The sequence below is a fragment of the Parambassis ranga genome, chromosome 16 (assembly GCF_900634625.1).
Source record: "Parambassis ranga chromosome 16, fParRan2.1, whole genome shotgun sequence".
NCBI classification, from domain to species: domain Eukaryota; kingdom Metazoa; phylum Chordata; class Actinopteri; family Ambassidae; genus Parambassis; species Parambassis ranga.
The window spans coordinates 10,590,044-10,607,577 of NC_041036.1; the positions used below are offsets into that span (position 1 = coordinate 10,590,044).

Below are 17,534 nucleotides of genomic sequence, written 5' to 3' on the forward strand. Positions count from 1 at the left end.
GCTCATATTACCTGAAAAAGTGTGATTATTTATTTGTTTATTTGTTTGATTGTTTATTATTAAAAGAACTACGATGCAGTACATGCAGTAAATCCATACTCCATAATCCATAACATCCATCCCCAGTTCGGCACATTGCAGTGCAGTAGATGGCAGTAAAGAAACAAAAATGTCCCACATGTAACAGCAGCAACTGTAATATGACACAATTCTACTTGAATGTATTGCATCAAATAAGCTAAAAGTAGAGTCGAAAACTTGCATTTGAATATAAATATTTTCTTTACCAATTAATTGAATACTTGGACACAAATGATTACTGTGACAGAATTGTCTTTTAAATCTGTTTAAAAAATAAAGTGATTAAAAAAACAAAATGGAAAGCGACGGAGAGAAGGGGTAATTAATTTTAAGGACACGTACATCCATTTTCTACTACGTTTTTTAAAAATAGTGTCAAACCAACAGTAGGTGGCGGTATAGCATACGGTATAGCATGTGATTCTGGTAAAACACAAAGAAGACAGTCGAAGAAGAAGAAAGGGCGGTACGCAATTCGGAAGAAGAAGAAAGAGGAAGTGTTTGATTGTTTCCATTAAGTTATCTTGTGACGTCTACCTGACTTTTGTCCATAAAAAGAACAGGTATATTGCCATATATAATGAATGTGTTTTTTTCATTGAGAGGTAATTGCTCATAATCTGGAGACCAGTGTAATTGAATGCAAAGACTGTTTAAAGCACTCGGAGCCAGCCTTGATAACAGCTAAGCTAGTTAAATGCTAACGTTAGCCAGAGTGAATTTCAGGTCATATGACTAACATCAGCTTTATTGTTGAATTGTTTTATACAGTTTGCAACAGCCTGCCTTGCTTGAGACAGTCAGTGGTTTTACGTAGACATAAGCAATATCCGCTTTGACACAGGAGATTCATGTATGTTTTTCTTTCCGTAAAAGGATCCGCAAACAGTCAAGATGAACCTGGAACGGCTGCCCAACGAGGAGAAACTTAGCCTGTGCAGAAAGTATTACTTAGGTAAATAAACCGTAAAAAAACTGTTTAGTAGTAGTTTTTTATCCATGAGCTCCTCAAGCATTGGTAACATGGGTGGTATGCTAAAGCTATATACTGTATTTTGTGTAGTTTAATGGCTGAAAGTTTTTTGGAAAAACGTTTTATGAATGTATTAATTTTACTGACATTACGTTTTGGTTGTTCCCCCTTCTTTTTGCAGGTGGTTTTGCATTTCTCCCATTCCTCTGGCTTGTCAATGTTGTTTGGTTTTTCCGTGAGGCCTTTGTGAAGCCAGTCTACACCGAACAGCTTCAGATTAAAACTTGTGAGTGTTAAAAAGCTACACCCATTGCTCACTGATTAAGTTTCACAGTGTATGAATCAGAAAGTGACACCTTGCCTTAAGTAAACTGTTGCATCATGTTGTTGCTTGTCCCAACAATTCCTGCTAAATCACCCAGGGCGTAGACTGATGATGGTTACTGATGCTCTGTACTATTGTGATGACGCCTTACCCTATTATGTTGAAGTAGTGTATGTTGTTTTGTGACTTATAAGTCAGCACATAGGATTTTTTTATACTGTCTGCCTGAGTTTTAGTGTACTACAAGTACAGTTGAATTAATTAATGAATAGTTTGGGAATAACTAATGCCAGATCTGCATAGTTACAGTAAGCTGGCCAGATTTTTCATTCAAATTCCTAAAATTCTTTCATATGGAACCTTTAAATAATGATAATATAAAATGTAGAAATGGTCCTTTTAATTTCAGGTCTTGTAGTTTGTTTAGTTATGCTGAGGCCTTTAGTAGTTTTGGGAATACACTGAAGCTCATTTAACTCAGCAGGATGAGTGAGTTTAGCTTTTTTTTTGCACTATTTTTGAGAATGTGTGGAATAATAATTTGGTCCATATGCCGGTCCATATCTTTGAAGCTTGTTAGTACAACTATGCAATTAGTGTCACATATTTTAAGATGGCTAATTTACATACCTATTCTAGGTCCTGACAATTAAAATAGTTTTCCCTAGCATACAGTAAGAGGTTAACGGTAATTAATGGTTGATGCAGGTTACTTTAGGCAAAAAGCTGTATGCATGTGTTTGTATTTCCAACTAAATCTTGTTTGTTTGTTTTTTTAGATGTGAAGCGGTCTGCACTGGGATTACTGTTATGGGTGGCAGTTCTCACCACATGGATTACTATATTCCAGCACTTCAGAGCAGAGTGGGGGGAGGTGGGAGATTACCTCTCCTTTACTATTCCACTGGGCATTCCATAAGATGACTTTTTTCTTCTTGAAAACAACTAATGGTCTACCATAATGACCAAAGATTTTTTTTTTCACTGACAACTCACTTTTTTTGCTTGTTAATGCTATTTGAAGAAGTTTCTTCGGTTTTAGACAAGGCAACTAATTATTCTTGTTTAACAGACAATGTCAATGGTCATGAACCTGATAAAGCTGGATGTACATTCAGGTTGTTCTGACACTGAACTATAGATTCAAAAGGTGTTTTTTTTCTTGATTTAAAAATATTGTGGAGGTAATGTGTGATTGTGCATTCAAAACTGTCTTTACTTGTGTGTGAATGCCGATTAAAATATCCACAATGCTTCCAAGTTCCAGTATTATGTTGCCATGTCATATTGACTTTTTAGTTGTGGTGACAGATGAGTGAGCTATTTTCTCTGTATAGTTCACGCCTCATTGTAACATATGTCTCCAAAGGTCTGGACGACCACTGGCGCCTGTTGTGAAACCTAATAACTTGATCCCCCTGAAATGTCCCCCACTTCCCTGTCATCCTTTATGAGTCATAGCATAATCAGTGCCAGTTTTAGTCAGTCAGAGCTTAAATGACAGGTCCTATGTTGCTAACAGGGACTACATGTGCCTGCTGTACTGAACCAATGACTTCACTAGTGACAGCCAAGAACAAGAAGTATCAGCACACAGCGTTCCCTTCATAATGCAGGTCCTGTAATGAAACTGATAAATAGAAAAAGAAAATGCATTTTTTAATAGCCAGTAAATATGTTGTATATTGTTGTCCTGTGTATGGACTGTGTACCTCTCTTCACATATGGCGAGATAGCTACTTTATTGATAAGTCATTTGTTTGCTGCTACTTTAGAAAGTGATCCACCAGTGTGAAAGTGAGGAGGAAGAGTAATGGAGGAGAGGACAGGCTTATTTGTTGTGCACGTGCTCTAGCATGTGTTGGGGACGTTCCTGCTGTCACTGTCTGTCTGGCATCGGCTCACAACAGTCAACATCGTCTTTTGAACTTATTTTTGGACAGACCTTCCGTGACAACTGAGCTTAAGTACACAGCTCATAACAGCTCTGATAATTATTCAAGAATGGTCTGATTGTATCAGTGCCATCCTCCCGGTTCGGGAAAAAAAAAAAAACAGCAGACCTTAACATTGGTAATGGCTAGTAAATATGTTAATTGACAATAAGCCTGCAACAGCTGCTTCACTCTGGACACAAAAGACCTACACTCTTATCCTATTTGGCAATGCCTGAACACCCAAGGGTACACAGTCCTGAACATAACAGAAGCAAGGTGCCCCAGTATGAATTCCCAACTCATTATGCAACACCAGTATAAAACACAGACCATAACAGTCCAGCACTGAGAGAGAGAGTCAGACTGAGGTGCACGCCAGATCCTGCCTCACTTCATTCAGGACAAGCAGGGAACACACGCAGTTAAACAGGGAACACACACAGTTAAACAGGGACTGAGAGGTAAGTCGATCAGTCTTCATGTAGCCACACAGGCTGTGAACTCACATGCTGGCTGCTCAGTTGTCCTTTTTTTAATTTTTGTGTTGATTAGAAATGGACTTCATTCTACCACCCACCATGCCAAACGGAGGTATCCCATGGGAGAAGGTCTTACCTCCTCTTATTCCTCGGCTGAATGGAACCTATGGACAATACAACTGGTCACCGACATTACTAATGCCAGAGACTGACAGTGGAAGCTCGGCAGAGGTGTGACATTTTAACTAATGAAATACCATCTTAAACAGGCTTTTATGACAGTAGGCTGAGAAAAGGGTTTTGTAGTGAGTGTTCTTCTCAAGATTCAAGAAGTTTATTGTCAAATGCACAGCACTTTACAGTTACACTGAGCAATGAAATTCTTACTTTGCGAGTTCCCTTCATATGACTTTATACACAACTAAATTAAAAAAAATAAACAGTAGACTTAGGCATAAGAATAAATAAAAATACGAATAAACAATAGGAAAAATAAAATAAAATAAGCAAAATGTGCAGTTCTATGTACAGAATGTGCAGTTCTATGTACAGAGGTAGGACGTTTAGAATGTGCAAATATTTTAAGAGAATGATTTAATGTAGAAAGTATTATGTGCATGAGTAGTTTTATATCTCACTTGTTTTGACAGGTAAACTGTGATGACAGTGGATTCACAGTTCATGTTGATGTAAAACATTTCAACCCAGAGGACCTAATGGTGAAAGTGATCGGAGACTTTGTAGAAGTTCAAGGAAAGCACGAAGAGAAAAAGGTCAGTGTGCAGGAAGGAGCATTGTGGCGTAACAGATGTGATTTATTGTGTTATCCACTAATATTGCTTTCACTTCTCTTCTGTTAGAAGAGTGGTCCTGGCTTCACGACGCGGCAGTTTAACCGCCGCTACCGAATCCCAAAGGGGGTGGACACCATGGCTTTGGAGTCGGCAGTCTCTCCAGACGGCATCCTTATCATATCTGCACCCATGCTACCAAGTGAGAACTCCAGATCCCTGGCTTAAGCACATTAATATTAAACACTACCATCCTCACCATATATGAAAACAACTGAACAGAAGCCTTTATAAACACACACACACATAGACTGAAACAGCGATAACTCCAGGCTCCTCCACTCACAGCAACACTCAGCATGTGCCAAAAAACACATTTGTTCTGTTCCTGGCACTGCTGCAATAATTCCATGCTCTCTGAGGTTTGTATATACTGTTCTGCTGTTACTCATCCCTCTTACATAATGTGTCAACAAACCACTCTTTGTAAATATGCTGTGTTAACATGTGAAACTGCTGCTCTTTTTTTGTAAAAGCACTATATGTGAATGTGTTAATAATGCACTCAGACATCTATTATATATCTATTCATATCTCTTTAATGTGGAAATGTTTTCTTCAGAAAGTACTAATAAACTTTATTTCTTTAAAAATATAAAAGTGCGTACATTAAATGCCTCTTGCAAATCTTCATGTAATTTGTTGATTTCCCTGAAAGTCCTTCAACATGGAGTCCACTTCACTAAGAGGAAAACCACAAACACAATTATGTTTAGACGATTGTAATGGTATTATACATATTACAGAAACATCTTCAGATCAAGTGTATGGATTGTAGAAGTTATTCTGATGACAATTTCATTTTACCTGATCTGCTCCTTCACCCATCTTCTCTGCTTGCGAAGGACTTGTAACAATGGGTCGTCTTCAAATTCCTTTTCATCAGAGTCTGGCACAAAAATAGAATGCAGGAAATGAGCTGGACAGACTTCATAATTAAGTAATACAGCAACTGAAAGTGGCAAATAATTGAACAAGTATTTTAAACAGTATTACTTTAAGTGCAAGCAACATCTACAGAGAACATTTTAGGGATTTGAAGAAGTGGAATGCGTCTATTCATAGATCAGCTTATATTTCCCACTATGGACTATAAGGCAAAGGTTGGTGCTCTTTGCTTCCCTAAGCTCACCTTCAGCCTCTTGCAGCAGCTGTGAAATGACCTCGATGGAGCTCTGTGCGCTGCACGGAACAGGGGATTGTACTGGTGCAGAAATGGTGCTAGGAGAGAGAACCGATGAAACAGGGATCTCCTGTTTTGGAGCTGAATCCACTGCTGGGAACAACACCTCTGAAACAACCTGTCAAGGACCAATCAGGCTTGTTAATACTGATGTTAAATACCATAACAGTCCCTTAACATCAGGCGTTATGTTTGACATCTAGAAAACTGTGGAGTTGTGCAAACTAATTAAGGTAAAATTAAACTGAGAAGAATGTGTAGGCTTGATTAATACACACAGACTTCCATTCCTGTGAGCAGTGAGAAAATGTGATGGAATTGTCCATGTACTGACCTGTCCTAAGGCACTGTGGACTGGAGAGGGTGGTGGCTGGAGATCAGCAGTGCAGCTTTCACTGGAGAAGTCTCGGCTTTCCTCTCGTCTATGCTGCTCTTTCAGTGATATGACCTTATTGGGAAGTCTTTGATGTGAAGAACTCCTGTTTGCACGGAGATGCCACAGTGTGTTTAGTGCACAGCAGTACAGTACAACTGATTCAAACAGTACACACACATTTCAATATGTTACCTGGCTGACTTCTTGTGCTGTCTCATAGACCCTGCTGTCCTCTCTGATTCTTTTGTCTCTACTTTATTTTTCTTGTTCCTCTCATATACCTTTTGGTGTCTACTCCACTCTCCTTGAATAGATCCAGATGAATCAGGTGAATGAGGTGACAGCTGTTCATCTAGAGGCACATCATTTAAGGTATTTGTGGAGCTTTCAGGGATTTTGGTCTTTTTTTGGACAAATGTAGTGTGAGACTCATCTGACATGTGTTGTTCTTTAGCATGCGATGACTGGATGGGACAGGGTAACACATCACAGAGTAAATGCATGTGGGCCGGAACATGAGCTATAGTCTGGGGCTGAGAGACTGAAGGATCAGAGAGAGCACATGCATGGTGGGGAGGTAGAGGAGGCCCTGGAGCTGGGGGACATGATCTGTGGGCCGCTCTGGCTTCTGGCTGGGGGGTAACGATGTGTGGACGAGTGAATCTTTGTGAGAGACGAGAAGGTTCAGCACCATCTTGTTCCTGCCGATTAGAGGAAATTGATACCATTCTGTAAATGTGCAATCCATATTAAACAAAAAAGTCTGGAAATATCTTAAACAGTTTTATTCCTACTTTATACGCTTGTCCACCGATTGAGGAATGACTTGTACTGGGGAGCTGCCAGCTAAAAGTCGAACCATGAACATTGGATTGGTGCAGGGACTGAGGCCACTCCCTGGCTTGCTCCATCTTTCTCCTTAAACGCCACTGGAACAAGATGTCATCTTCTGGACGTGTGGGAGGCACCAAAGACCAGATAACAGGGTTTTGGGAAGGTGCAGCATGAACAGAACCTAGGCTGGCCTTTTCTGTAAGCGTTAATAAATACAACAACATAGCTTTAAACACCACAGCTGCAACAGGATAAAAAAAATTGCATTGTACTCCAATTCTACTTACGAGTAGAAGGATTTATCAAACTGGGAATCAAAGGTCTTTTTGCCAGCTCCTCTACACTGACTGGAGAAGAGAAGTCTGAGCATCCTAGGCCCTCTGAACTGACAGGGATAGATCCATCACTGTTACATTCCCTGTAGAAAAGGCAATACAAACAAATGTTAATTACAACTGAAAGAATTCATTCATTTATTATTATAACTTTCTTGTCCTCATACCGTTGCAGCAGAAGTCTGTTGGCTCTTTCTTGAAGGTGTAGTATCTCTGTGTCATCAAATTCACCCTGAGAAAGGTCAGACAACATCTGGGAAACAAATAAAACAGCCAAATGTGCAAAATTAACCAAAATACAATGTGCAGCATTTCAATAAAAACATCACAGTTTTTCTTTTAGTATCTTAAGGCCAATATATGATATCAACAGGCACATCAATAATTTATTGGCTATACAAACTGTAGCTTCCCAGGCATTTCATAAACACAGTTGTTTCCAAATGCGGTGGAGTCTTGATGTAAGTCCAAATATTTATGTGCACTCTTAGTTAGAATAAAATGTTTCTCCTGCAGACGATCTGTACACTCACACTAAGAGATCCTCTGCAGGGGGAGAGAGATCTGTCACACTGACGCTGTCCAGCTGGACTGTATGTGGCAATATCATGATCACCTTTCAGTGGCGGGATGATGTCTGTTCAAAGAGGGACACTTTATTAGAATTCAAAAGTTTGCAAAAGTAACAGCCCACACATTAAAATATTGTTGTAACATACTTTTTTCTGTTGGCTTGGTTGGCGTTGAACTGTGGAGTGATGAGTGTGACATCCACCAAAAAGGCTCCTGCTCATCTCCTATGACAGACGCCATCTGTCGGCGCTCCTCTCTACTCTGAGGCTGACCGCAGCGAAAACGTTCTACGTATCTGGAAAAAGTATAGGTTATAGTATCTAATAGATTAATCACAGTTACCATGACATTGGCATATTTAGTTCAGTTTTGCATCACACTAATTTCCCTCTAGTTACAGGTTCTAAAACATACTTTGCCAGCACTGAATCCTGCTGAGATCCTGCAGTGTGTTGAGTGAGTACATCCACCTCAGACGAGGCTGTGTTGTTGCCAGGAGAAGATTCATTGTCAGAGGAGGGCCAGGTTTCTTCAACAACAGGCTGCCCATCATTGTTAGGAAAACAGTGATCACGTTTCTTATTCAGCTGTTTGCTGCCTTGATGTAATTGTGAACCCGATCGCCGGTTTGGCCGCACAGGACTTAGAGTCTGCAGAAAAATGCAACAAAGTGACAGATGTAAGGGTAATGATTAAGAATAAGAGACACAGCTTGCTGTATTATGTTGCACTGACTTACTTTTGTCCTCTGTTTCTTTGACACAGCCTGGTTGCAGGTTGCAGGTGACTTCTTCACTGTGGACACCGGTTGGAATGGATTCTTGTTTGTGAATACAGATCGACTGTAAGACCAACACAGCACTAATTGTATCACAAATACAATATACATATGCACATTAGCTGGATTTCATAACAGCTCTACGACCTCACAGGCGATTCCTTAATAAACACAGGACAAGACTGCGTGGATCTGATTTATGACTTCTCTAACCCCGAATTATAGCTGGACTTGCACGTCTGACCTGATTACTGGGGTAAAATAATAGAAGACAACTTCATTTACTAACCTTCCGAGTTTATTTGGCATGTCCACAAAAGAAAGTTACCACGGATCACACGGCAGTGCGACACAAACTGTTTTAGTAGGTATTTTGTTTGTTTGTGTATCCCACAATTTTAGCTGAAAACATCATTTATCTCTCGTTTTACAGAACTACCTGCCTGCAGTGTCGGTTAAACCAGAAGAAATTGTTGTGTAGAGATTATTTACTACCCGTCATACGGCCAATAGATACTGAGGTAAGTATGACGGACATTGATTTTATCCAATCACATGCGACGATGTGATTGTACAAGCGCCAATCAGATAACAGGAAGCGAGCAGCGCGCGGAAGAGGAAAGTCTGCAAAGGGAATGTTTGTTGAAAATACGCTAAATTAGCAACGGTAGTTTGGCTAGCTTGAACCACGATTTTTTTACAATAATAACACGGCCACTTCTCTGTATCTTCAAAGTGAATATAATGGAGTCGCTAAGAGGCATGTTATTGAGCTAATTGTTATATATGAGAAAAACGTATATAACGCTGTAATTAAGAAGTAGCTTGTGTAACCTGCTGCTAAGTGCAGTTAGCAAGCTAACGCTATCGTTAGCAAGCAAGCAACTAGCAACCGATCAACCGAAAGACACTGGACAATATATTTTTCAGCAGTAAAGGTGTGGATTTTACGTCGGCCTTGTTCTTAAATTACCGATGCGAGAAGCTGGAGATAATGCACCACGTCAAGATCAAGACTGAAAGGCCAGGTATGGATGATGAATGCCAGTATTCAGTATTATTGCGTTAATTGTCACTATTGTAGTATCCAATTCCAAAAAAAATCCACTCTTTGAAATGTGTTCTTTTACTTTACAGATTTGGAGGCAGTTGGTGCACGTAGCAGATTAGATGCGGTGTTAAATGGACTGGTAGAGAAGAGTGAAACCGAAAGGCATGTAAAAAATATTCTTATGTGTTTAATCATATAATATTAGTGAATATGCTTTATCTTATTTAATCCCGTTACCTGATTTTAACAGAGAGCAAAATGAGAGCGATCCTGGAAAAATATCCACGGACACTTTAAGCAAGTATGCACCACTGGTTTAGTTTTCTTTCTTATTTCATTAAGTAAATTTAAGATTTCAACGGTTTCTTTGAAATTTATTACAATGCTTTGAAATGATAAAGTATGCAGATCAGTATTATAAGATAGCATTTCCTACCTTCTCTCTGTAGGGATTTGTCTCCATCATCTGCCGGGAAACGGTAAGTGTCTGTCTGTATCAGCCTTATCTGACAGTAACTTGAGTTTGCTGTTACTGCTCAATGATTATATTTGTTTTACATTATTAATTTGCTCACAGTATGTGCATTCTATCTGTTTTGTCAGTTTTCTGACACGCTTTTTTTCCCCCAGACCTTCAGCCCGGTTTTCACAGCACCGGAGAAAGAAACGAAAAGAGATGGATGAGGGCCTACCAGAGACCAATCAGCATAAACAAAGTAAGATGGTACAGTGTTTGCTGCATCTCACTCTGCCTTTTACTACAATGTATAAACTTTAAATTTTGCTTATCTTTTAATTTTGTGTTTCCCCTCTTTGCTAGATGCTTACATTATTAAGTTGTTCGATCGCAGTGTGGATCTGGCTCAGTTCAACACCAGTACGCCCCTGTATCCTATCTGCCGGGCCTGGATGAGAAACAATCCCTCTGTTCGAGAGCCAGCTACTTCCCCAAGCTCCCCACAGAGCATGGTAGAGGAAGAGGTAAAGACCGTTTTGTTGAATCACTTTTATTCTATTCAGAATATAAAATCAACAACACACAAAAATGTGGTTAAACTGTAAAAATTTGGAGGTTCTGCCTCACTAAATATCTTTTTTTTCCTTTTTCCAGGTCACAGACATGATCAACGGTAAAGGCCAGAATGTGTACCGACTTCCTCCTCCAACTCCCTGTCCAGTTACCTCCTCTGGTGAACCTATCAATCTGAGGATCCCACAGACTGAGAAACCCACAGTTACCAAGGTTTTTGTATAAGCACATGTATTTAATGGCATTGTGACCATGTCAACCTGTGAGTAACTAACTACTAATTTTCTTTACACAGTTAACAGATGTCACTGTATCGGGATCTCTCATATGCAACCACATGGAACGTTGGAAAAAGATAAGGCAAAAGTATGTTTATTAATATTTATTCTTATAAACCCTCTTATAAACTATCTTGTTACGTTAATGAGCCGAGCAACTTTCTCTAAGTTACACTAAATCACACTGACACGTGTGTGTAGCTCATAGACAAAAATAATTTACAACAAAATAATCCTATTTTTTTGTTGGTTTTAATGCATATGTATGTGCTCTTATTGACCTTTTTTCAGATGGAAGGAGTGCTCCAACAAGAACCAGCTAAGATACAGTGAAAGTATCAAGATCCTCAAGGAAATGAAAGACCTCTATGACCATTGACCTTATCTCCAGAGCAGAGTGAACTCTATGCAGTTGGAAAAGAGCCATGACTTTGTCTACTATAAAATCAGATGCATAGGAAGACATTAACAGAACCTGGAGCCTTAAAAATAACATGTATTAATTTGATTGGAGAAATCCTCGTAACTTCTTGTATGTGAGTTTCTTCTAGTGTGATCTTCAGTTTAGATGTTTGAATAAATGAATTCATTAGTATTTATCAAGTCATTGAAGTCAATTTTGATCATTTTAAGGTCTTCCTTAGTTTTGATGCTGGATATAGAGAATAAGCTAAAAAAAGCTTAGTTTCACAGAAATTAGATAATACAATACTCATCATTGCTGTTCCTGCTGAGATTGTGTTATAAATTCTATGATTAAGGAACATAATGTGATGTCACAACAACCAGAGATCCCAAAATGCAACATTTGTGCAACAAGGGAGTTGGAGGCAACTGAAGTAATGCCTGGTGCATTTACTTCCACAGTTGTGAGTGTGATAGATGAGTGTGGGGCATGACAGTAGTTTGCTTTGCTGAACTTATTTTCCAGATTTGTATATTGATAATGTTTAGCTGTGTTATATAGTAGCATGAAAGATAGACGGAGTGAGAGCTCTTACAGGTAATACAAAATCTTTGAATAACACTTTTGGGTGAGTGAAGTAGGAAAAATGTGGTTGCTGTCAGTTTTATGAGTTCAATACACGGTGAAAATGGGGGACTGCTCATTTCTTTATTGCCTTTTATTATGATCCATTTACCAGCCTCTCTTCACTTAATGCCCACAGCTTGTCCCACAACAGACCTGACTAGGTACCCATAATGGGTGTGAGCACATGTGAAAGATGTTTTCCATGTCATTTGGTGTGTACTCATGTGTGACAAAGACAAATGCAGTTCATCTATAAAGCGTTTTTTAATCACCGTTTACAAGTGCATAAAGTTCAGTGAAGCATAGTGACAGCTGTCAGTTATACATTCAATTCGTATGAATAAGCTGGAGCATCAACAACAAATCATTCTGTTAAAAGTCAATTTTAAGCAATGTCATATAGGTTTTTTGTAAGCTACAGCTTGAAGAACACCGTGTTTGCATGGCATGAAACTGCAGCAATGTTTCATTTGTGATAAACCAACACCTCGTAGGAGAGCTGTCAAACTGATCTCTAACCCACATACTTCCTCATTAAGTGAAACCTAATCTATTGGTTAGGCATTTTAACACATGTATTAACACTTAGCACCTGTTTGTTACTGAGTACATTGCAGTTAAAGATGAGTTTTATTTATCTACATTTCTCAGAGTTGATCCTGCACTCTGTGTAAAATGTGGAGGGCTTATCCAGTCTCATCAGTGAAGACTGCTTTGCTGTCTGTAGAGGTCAGTGTGACGCCTTCAGCTTTCTTGTCCGGAGCAGTAGAGTCTGACTTCCGGGTAATCCTTGCAAACTGTGAGGATAGGGAGCGAGAGGACGTGAATGACAGGTGGTCCTCAGCCAGGGCGCTCTCCAGAACAAAGCAGATGGACTGCTGAAGCTTTGTCTGGAACTCTTCACACATGAAGACATAGAGGATGGGGTTCAGGCAGCTGTTGAAAAAAGCCAGAGCCACAGAGAGGCGACCTCCAATGAGAATAATTTCCATGATATTTTCGTTTTGGGCATGTATTAATTCAATGAAACTAAAAATGTGTATGGGAAGCCAGCAGATGAAGAACGCAAAAATAATAGAGAAGATGATTCGGCGAGATCTCTTGCTCCTAGTTCTCTGCAGGCGCCTTGCACGGATGCCTATGGCCACATAAGAGACCAGTATCACCAGGAATGGGATAAGGAAGCCTAAAACTACGCGAAGGATCAGCAAACCCAACAGGTGCACAGGTCTGGTGTTTCCTGAGTAACCACATTGCGCCTTCCCATTTCTAACTGAAACGGTGCGAAATGTTGCGTAAGGGATGCTGCAGCCCGCCGCAGCTATCCAGATACCCAGACATATGAGCTGCACTTTACGCACGTTGCGCTTGTTTTGCGCCCACACCACCACCCAGATGGACAAGCAGCGATCCAGACTTATGGCTGTCAGGAGAAAGACGCTTGCAAACATGTTGACATTGGCGACAAAGTTGTGAAGCTTGCACATGTGGATCCCAAAATGCCAAGTCTCCGTCGACAGCTGAATGATAGAGAAAATCAGGAAGGCTGTAAAAAGGAAGTCAGCCAGGGCCAGATTGAGGAACCAAACTGAGTTGACAGTTCTCTTCATCCTGAAGCCTGTCACGTAGATGACCAGACCGTTCCCCAAAGTCCCGAGAATGAAAACAATGCAGTATATGACCATGGAAAATGTTTTCATATGGCTGGCAATCACTGCCAGTCCAGACTGATCCCCAGTGGAAGTAATGTTACCTGACGAGCAAAAAGGATCAGAATTAATGATAATTGCATTCTGAAACATGCAACATAGAAAACCTGCAACCACAATGCAGAATTGATCTTATTTTGCTCCGCTGCATGTGATTTGACCATCAAATTTTTGAAATCTCTTCTGGTACATAATGCATAAAGGCTCCTAATTCACTGGACTAAATTACAAGTTAAGGTGCATTCCATTTCTCCACTGGATTTCATTTGTTATCATAAAAGATGACCTGCACAAAGCACATTTATGCAAACATTTTTTTCATAATAAATGTAGAAAATTAAATAAAGAAAGAATGAAAAAGCAAGATTATATTATATTTTAAGTACCTGCACTCATCTTCCTTGTAGCCGTGTGCCTGTGTGGTGATCACTGTCTGGTCGGCTGGTGCCGTCTTCACTTGTCTTCACTCTCTGTCTTTTAGTACTCCTCCTTCTCAAGACTTGCAACTACCAATGATAAAATGCAGCTGTGCAGAGGGAGTGGACAAATGGAACACCATGATATTATAATTACTGAAGCTGAATTTGAGAGCTTCATGTAAGATGGAGGTTGAATTAATCTAAATCTAACCTGAACCTAATTTTGAACCGCCACACCGTGTCCCCCTTTAAGAGTGCAGCACAAAACAAGCTGCAGTTTGTTCCAGAAGATGTTTCACTGTCACTATTTGACTTAAATCATGTCTACTTATATGCAAACATTTGACATTAAACATAAGACTTTATGTCCCCATATCTCTATAAAATGTGACTATAATGTGTCAATAGAATTAGATAACAACACAAACACACACACACTCACACAGACAGACCAGAGGGCCACCAGAGTCACTCTAAAATGAGACTTTTGTTTTCAAATTGACTCAGATAAATTCTCAATATTACTTGTGTTCTGCTTTTTTTGCAGATGTGTTCTCAAAACAAGGAAAACCCATATGTGGTCTATTAATGCATATAGCCACTTCCGTACACTGAAGGTTTCTATACAGAAATAATGATTTGCATTTCTATTGCTTTTCTTTTTCAATGCATTCTGCAAATTATAAACTACGCATTCAATATTCAAACCTTATAAATAAATTATTTGAAATGTTTACAGTTTTAAAATTATATAAAGGAGGGTAACAGTGGTAGAGCGAGTTGTCCAATAACCAGAAGGTTGGCGTTTTGAACCCAGCTCCTCCCTAGTCATTGTTGTGTGTTCTTGGGCAAGGCACTTGCATGTGTACGAATGAATCGGCAGTGGTCGGAGGCTGTAGGCACAACTTGCACACCTTGGCAGTCATGTCTCTGTCAGTCTCCCCCAGTAGTTTACCACTGCCACTGTGTGAATGTGGTGTGAATGAAAAATGCATCTCAATATAAAGTGCCATATAAGACCAATGCATAATTATGATATTATAATTGACTTTAAAGAAATAACTGTTGCATTGCTTGCTTTCAGTATTTCATGTGGTGTGCTTGTTACCTTACGACACACGGCAGTGAGCACATACACATGTCTTGTTGACATAAAAAAACACATGTAACCAACAGTAGTTATTTCAAATATTTAATGCTTTATTTGTCAAAATGCACCAAACAGCAGGACGTGTGGCTGCGTCTACTCAGTGTCAATGCAACAATAGCATCCAGTTAATAGTGAAGCTGACTAGAATCACTTGGTGATGGTGGGAGTGGGAAACATGCAGCCAAGGCCTGTGTTGTGTTGAAGATTTTGTGTGCATTTCCACTTTAGTTGTAGGCAACAGTCTGGTCGATCCAGCTGCGCAAGTAGGACACGCGGGAGTACACGGCGGGGGCACGCACATTGCAGTTAGAGGTTCCCCAGGACACAATACCCACCTGGTACCACACACCACTTCTTTCACAGACCAGAGGGCCGCCAGAGTCACCCTAAAATCAGGCATGTTTTCATGTCATTACTTGTGTTCTGCTTTTTGCAGAATGTGAACTCAAATTGATTTTCTTCTTCTATATATTCTGCAATTTATGAACTACACATTAAATATTTAGTAAAACTATTTGAAAATGTTTACAGTTTTAAATGTTTAAAGTTTAAATTATATAATTAACTAGACTACTATTAAAGACATGACCGAATCCCTTGCTTTCAGTATTTCATGTCATTGTGTGCTTGTTACCTGGCAGGAAGACACTCCAGAGGCACCAGCACAGATCATGGCATCAGTGATCCTGTTGTAACCCCAATACTGACTGCACTCAGCAGTGCTGAGCAGAGGCAGGGCAGTCTGCTGCAGGTAGCGAGGACTTGCTGAGGACAGAAAAAGAAATGCAAGTCAAAGTCATAAATCTCTGCACAATTGAGTATATGTAGGGTTGTGTAGAGGAAAAAGAAAAGCTGTTCACTCACAGGTTTGCCCAGTCTTGCCCCATCCAGTGGTGACGCATTTGGTGCCAGAGGGACGGTTGGTGCCGGAGGAGTCGAGGCACACAGGAGACACACGGGGGGTCATCTGCGCCGGAGAGGTCAGCTTCAAAAGTGTGATGTCATTGTTGAAGTTCTGGGCATTGTAGTAGGGGTGACTGATGGCCTGAATGGATGGCATTGAAAATTCATTCACATGTGTCATTTTAAAACTGAGAGAACTGTGGACATTTTTATAGATGAGTTAGAAGCCAATCCTTACCTGGGCAATAGTCTTGATCTGAATGGGCTCAGTGTTGGACTGACGATCATGCTCTCCCAAGATGACACGGTGGTTTCTGGGACTACAAAAACAGAGAAGTTACACAATGTTGCTGTATGCAGTATGGTGTTTTTGCTGGCACATGTCAAGCTACTTACGACACGCGGCAGTGAGCAGCAGTGACAACCCAGTACTGGTTGATCAGAGATCCTCCACAGAAATGGAATCCAGTACTATCCTAGGATTAGGAGGATCCACATTAACAACAGTTCTCATTCATTATAGTAGCTACAGTGGATATAGAGATTAATTATGTTACCTGAAGTGACACCTGCCACGGCCAAGACCCAGACACGGCATTCTGCCCATTTACTATCTTGTTGTACCCACTCACTTGGGGCTTAATAGCAGGAACTCCACACCCTGAGGCATGACAACATGTAAAATAAACACCTGCTGGTGCATATATACCAACATGTGTCTGTGCAATGTTAGGTCACAAAGTGTGTTAAATCATTGTGAAGTGCAGATTAAACAAGATTGAAACCCACACATTGCCACCTCAAATCCCAAATACGGATGTGTGTGTTTTTTTACATCTCTATTCACTCACCCAGTGCAGAAGCCACAAGTGCAAAACAACTGATGAGCAAGAACATGATTGTGTCTCAGTCGTGATTCACGTCCCTGAGCCTCATCTGTGAGGGCCACTCACTTTTATATGGTGCGTACCTCATATGCTTGACCCTGAGACACACACACACACCTGCCTAAGTCTGAGAAGAGAGCATCTGGTGATAAGCACTTCCACAAGGCTTTAAAAAACAAATTGTTGCATTATTCCACTGGCACAGTAAGACCATGTTGCTGTTGGTTGTAGTAAAACATGCAAGCTACATTAAAATCACATTCTGTATGTTAAGCTGTATGCTTCTTGTATTTGTTTTAACCTCTTACATAAGAGGAGGAACCAGCATTAAAGGCTGCAAACAACTACT

The 17,534-nt window shown here is 40.0% G+C and overlaps 6 protein-coding genes across 7 annotated transcripts; 3 read left to right on the plus strand and 3 right to left on the minus strand.

Annotated features, from left to right (window-relative positions):
• The first annotated feature begins 488 nt into the window (after positions 1 to 488).
• On the plus strand, positions 489 to 2,648 carry psenen (presenilin enhancer, gamma-secretase subunit). The gene is made up of 4 exons (XM_028425513.1): positions 489 to 644; positions 958 to 1,036; positions 1,236 to 1,340; positions 2,159 to 2,648. Exons 2-4 carry the CDS (start codon positions 976 to 978, stop codon positions 2,296 to 2,298), a joined length of 306 nt encoding a protein of 101 aa, XP_028281314.1. The 5' UTR covers positions 489 to 644; positions 958 to 975; the 3' UTR covers positions 2,299 to 2,648.
• Positions 2,649 to 3,620: 972 nt separating this feature from the next.
• hspb6 (heat shock protein, alpha-crystallin-related, b6) lies at positions 3,621 to 5,246 on the plus strand. Its single transcript, XM_028425512.1, has 4 exons — positions 3,621 to 3,777; positions 3,869 to 4,026; positions 4,446 to 4,568; positions 4,656 to 5,246. Exons 2-4 carry the CDS (start codon positions 3,871 to 3,873, stop codon positions 4,812 to 4,814), a joined length of 438 nt encoding a protein of 145 aa, XP_028281313.1. The 5' UTR covers positions 3,621 to 3,777; positions 3,869 to 3,870; the 3' UTR covers positions 4,815 to 5,246.
• proser3 (proline and serine rich 3) lies at positions 5,142 to 9,192 on the minus strand. 2 transcript variants are annotated; one of them, XM_028425509.1, is made up of 13 exons: positions 9,015 to 9,192; positions 8,687 to 8,789; positions 8,362 to 8,597; positions 8,094 to 8,242; positions 7,908 to 8,011; positions 7,542 to 7,606; positions 7,327 to 7,457; positions 7,000 to 7,235; positions 6,398 to 6,906; positions 6,164 to 6,308; positions 5,779 to 5,947; positions 5,454 to 5,535; positions 5,142 to 5,328 (listed from the first exon to the last, which is right to left on the minus strand). In XM_028425509.1, the coding sequence occupies exons 1-13, from the start codon at positions 9,032 to 9,034 to the stop codon at positions 5,277 to 5,279; spliced, it is 2,001 nt and encodes a 666-aa protein (XP_028281310.1). In that variant the 5' UTR covers positions 9,035 to 9,192; the 3' UTR covers positions 5,142 to 5,276. The 2 variants fall into 2 exon arrangements, with proteins under 2 accessions (XP_028281310.1, XP_028281309.1); XM_028425508.1 differs by having other exon boundaries at positions 5,143 to 5,328; positions 7,542 to 7,627.
• lin37 (lin-37 DREAM MuvB core complex component) lies at positions 8,564 to 11,687 on the plus strand. The gene is made up of 12 exons (XM_028425510.1): positions 8,564 to 8,626; positions 8,713 to 8,791; positions 9,159 to 9,246; positions 9,656 to 9,753; positions 9,863 to 9,938; positions 10,027 to 10,077; positions 10,226 to 10,255; positions 10,407 to 10,492; positions 10,597 to 10,757; positions 10,888 to 11,019; positions 11,102 to 11,172; positions 11,376 to 11,687. Exons 4-12 carry the CDS (start codon positions 9,720 to 9,722, stop codon positions 11,461 to 11,463), a joined length of 729 nt encoding a protein of 242 aa, XP_028281311.1. The 5' UTR covers positions 8,564 to 8,626; positions 8,713 to 8,791; positions 9,159 to 9,246; positions 9,656 to 9,719; the 3' UTR covers positions 11,464 to 11,687.
• Positions 11,688 to 12,362: 675 nt separating this feature from the next.
• LOC114448600 (chemokine-like receptor 1) lies at positions 12,363 to 14,289 on the minus strand. The gene is made up of 2 exons (XM_028425648.1): positions 14,213 to 14,289; positions 12,363 to 13,870 (listed from the first exon to the last, which is right to left on the minus strand). Exons 1-2 carry the CDS (start codon positions 14,220 to 14,222, stop codon positions 12,804 to 12,806), a joined length of 1,077 nt encoding a protein of 358 aa, XP_028281449.1. The 5' UTR covers positions 14,223 to 14,289; the 3' UTR covers positions 12,363 to 12,803.
• Positions 14,290 to 15,423: 1,134 nt separating this feature from the next.
• Positions 15,424 to 17,273, minus strand: LOC114448301 (chymotrypsin-like protease CTRL-1). Its single transcript, XM_028425187.1, has 7 exons — positions 17,150 to 17,273; positions 16,856 to 16,959; positions 16,695 to 16,774; positions 16,537 to 16,618; positions 16,260 to 16,440; positions 16,030 to 16,160; positions 15,424 to 15,781 (listed from the first exon to the last, which is right to left on the minus strand). Exons 1-7 carry the CDS (start codon positions 17,193 to 17,195, stop codon positions 15,620 to 15,622), a joined length of 786 nt encoding a protein of 261 aa, XP_028280988.1. The 5' UTR covers positions 17,196 to 17,273; the 3' UTR covers positions 15,424 to 15,619.
• Between the last annotated feature and the right edge of the window lie 261 nt (positions 17,274 to 17,534).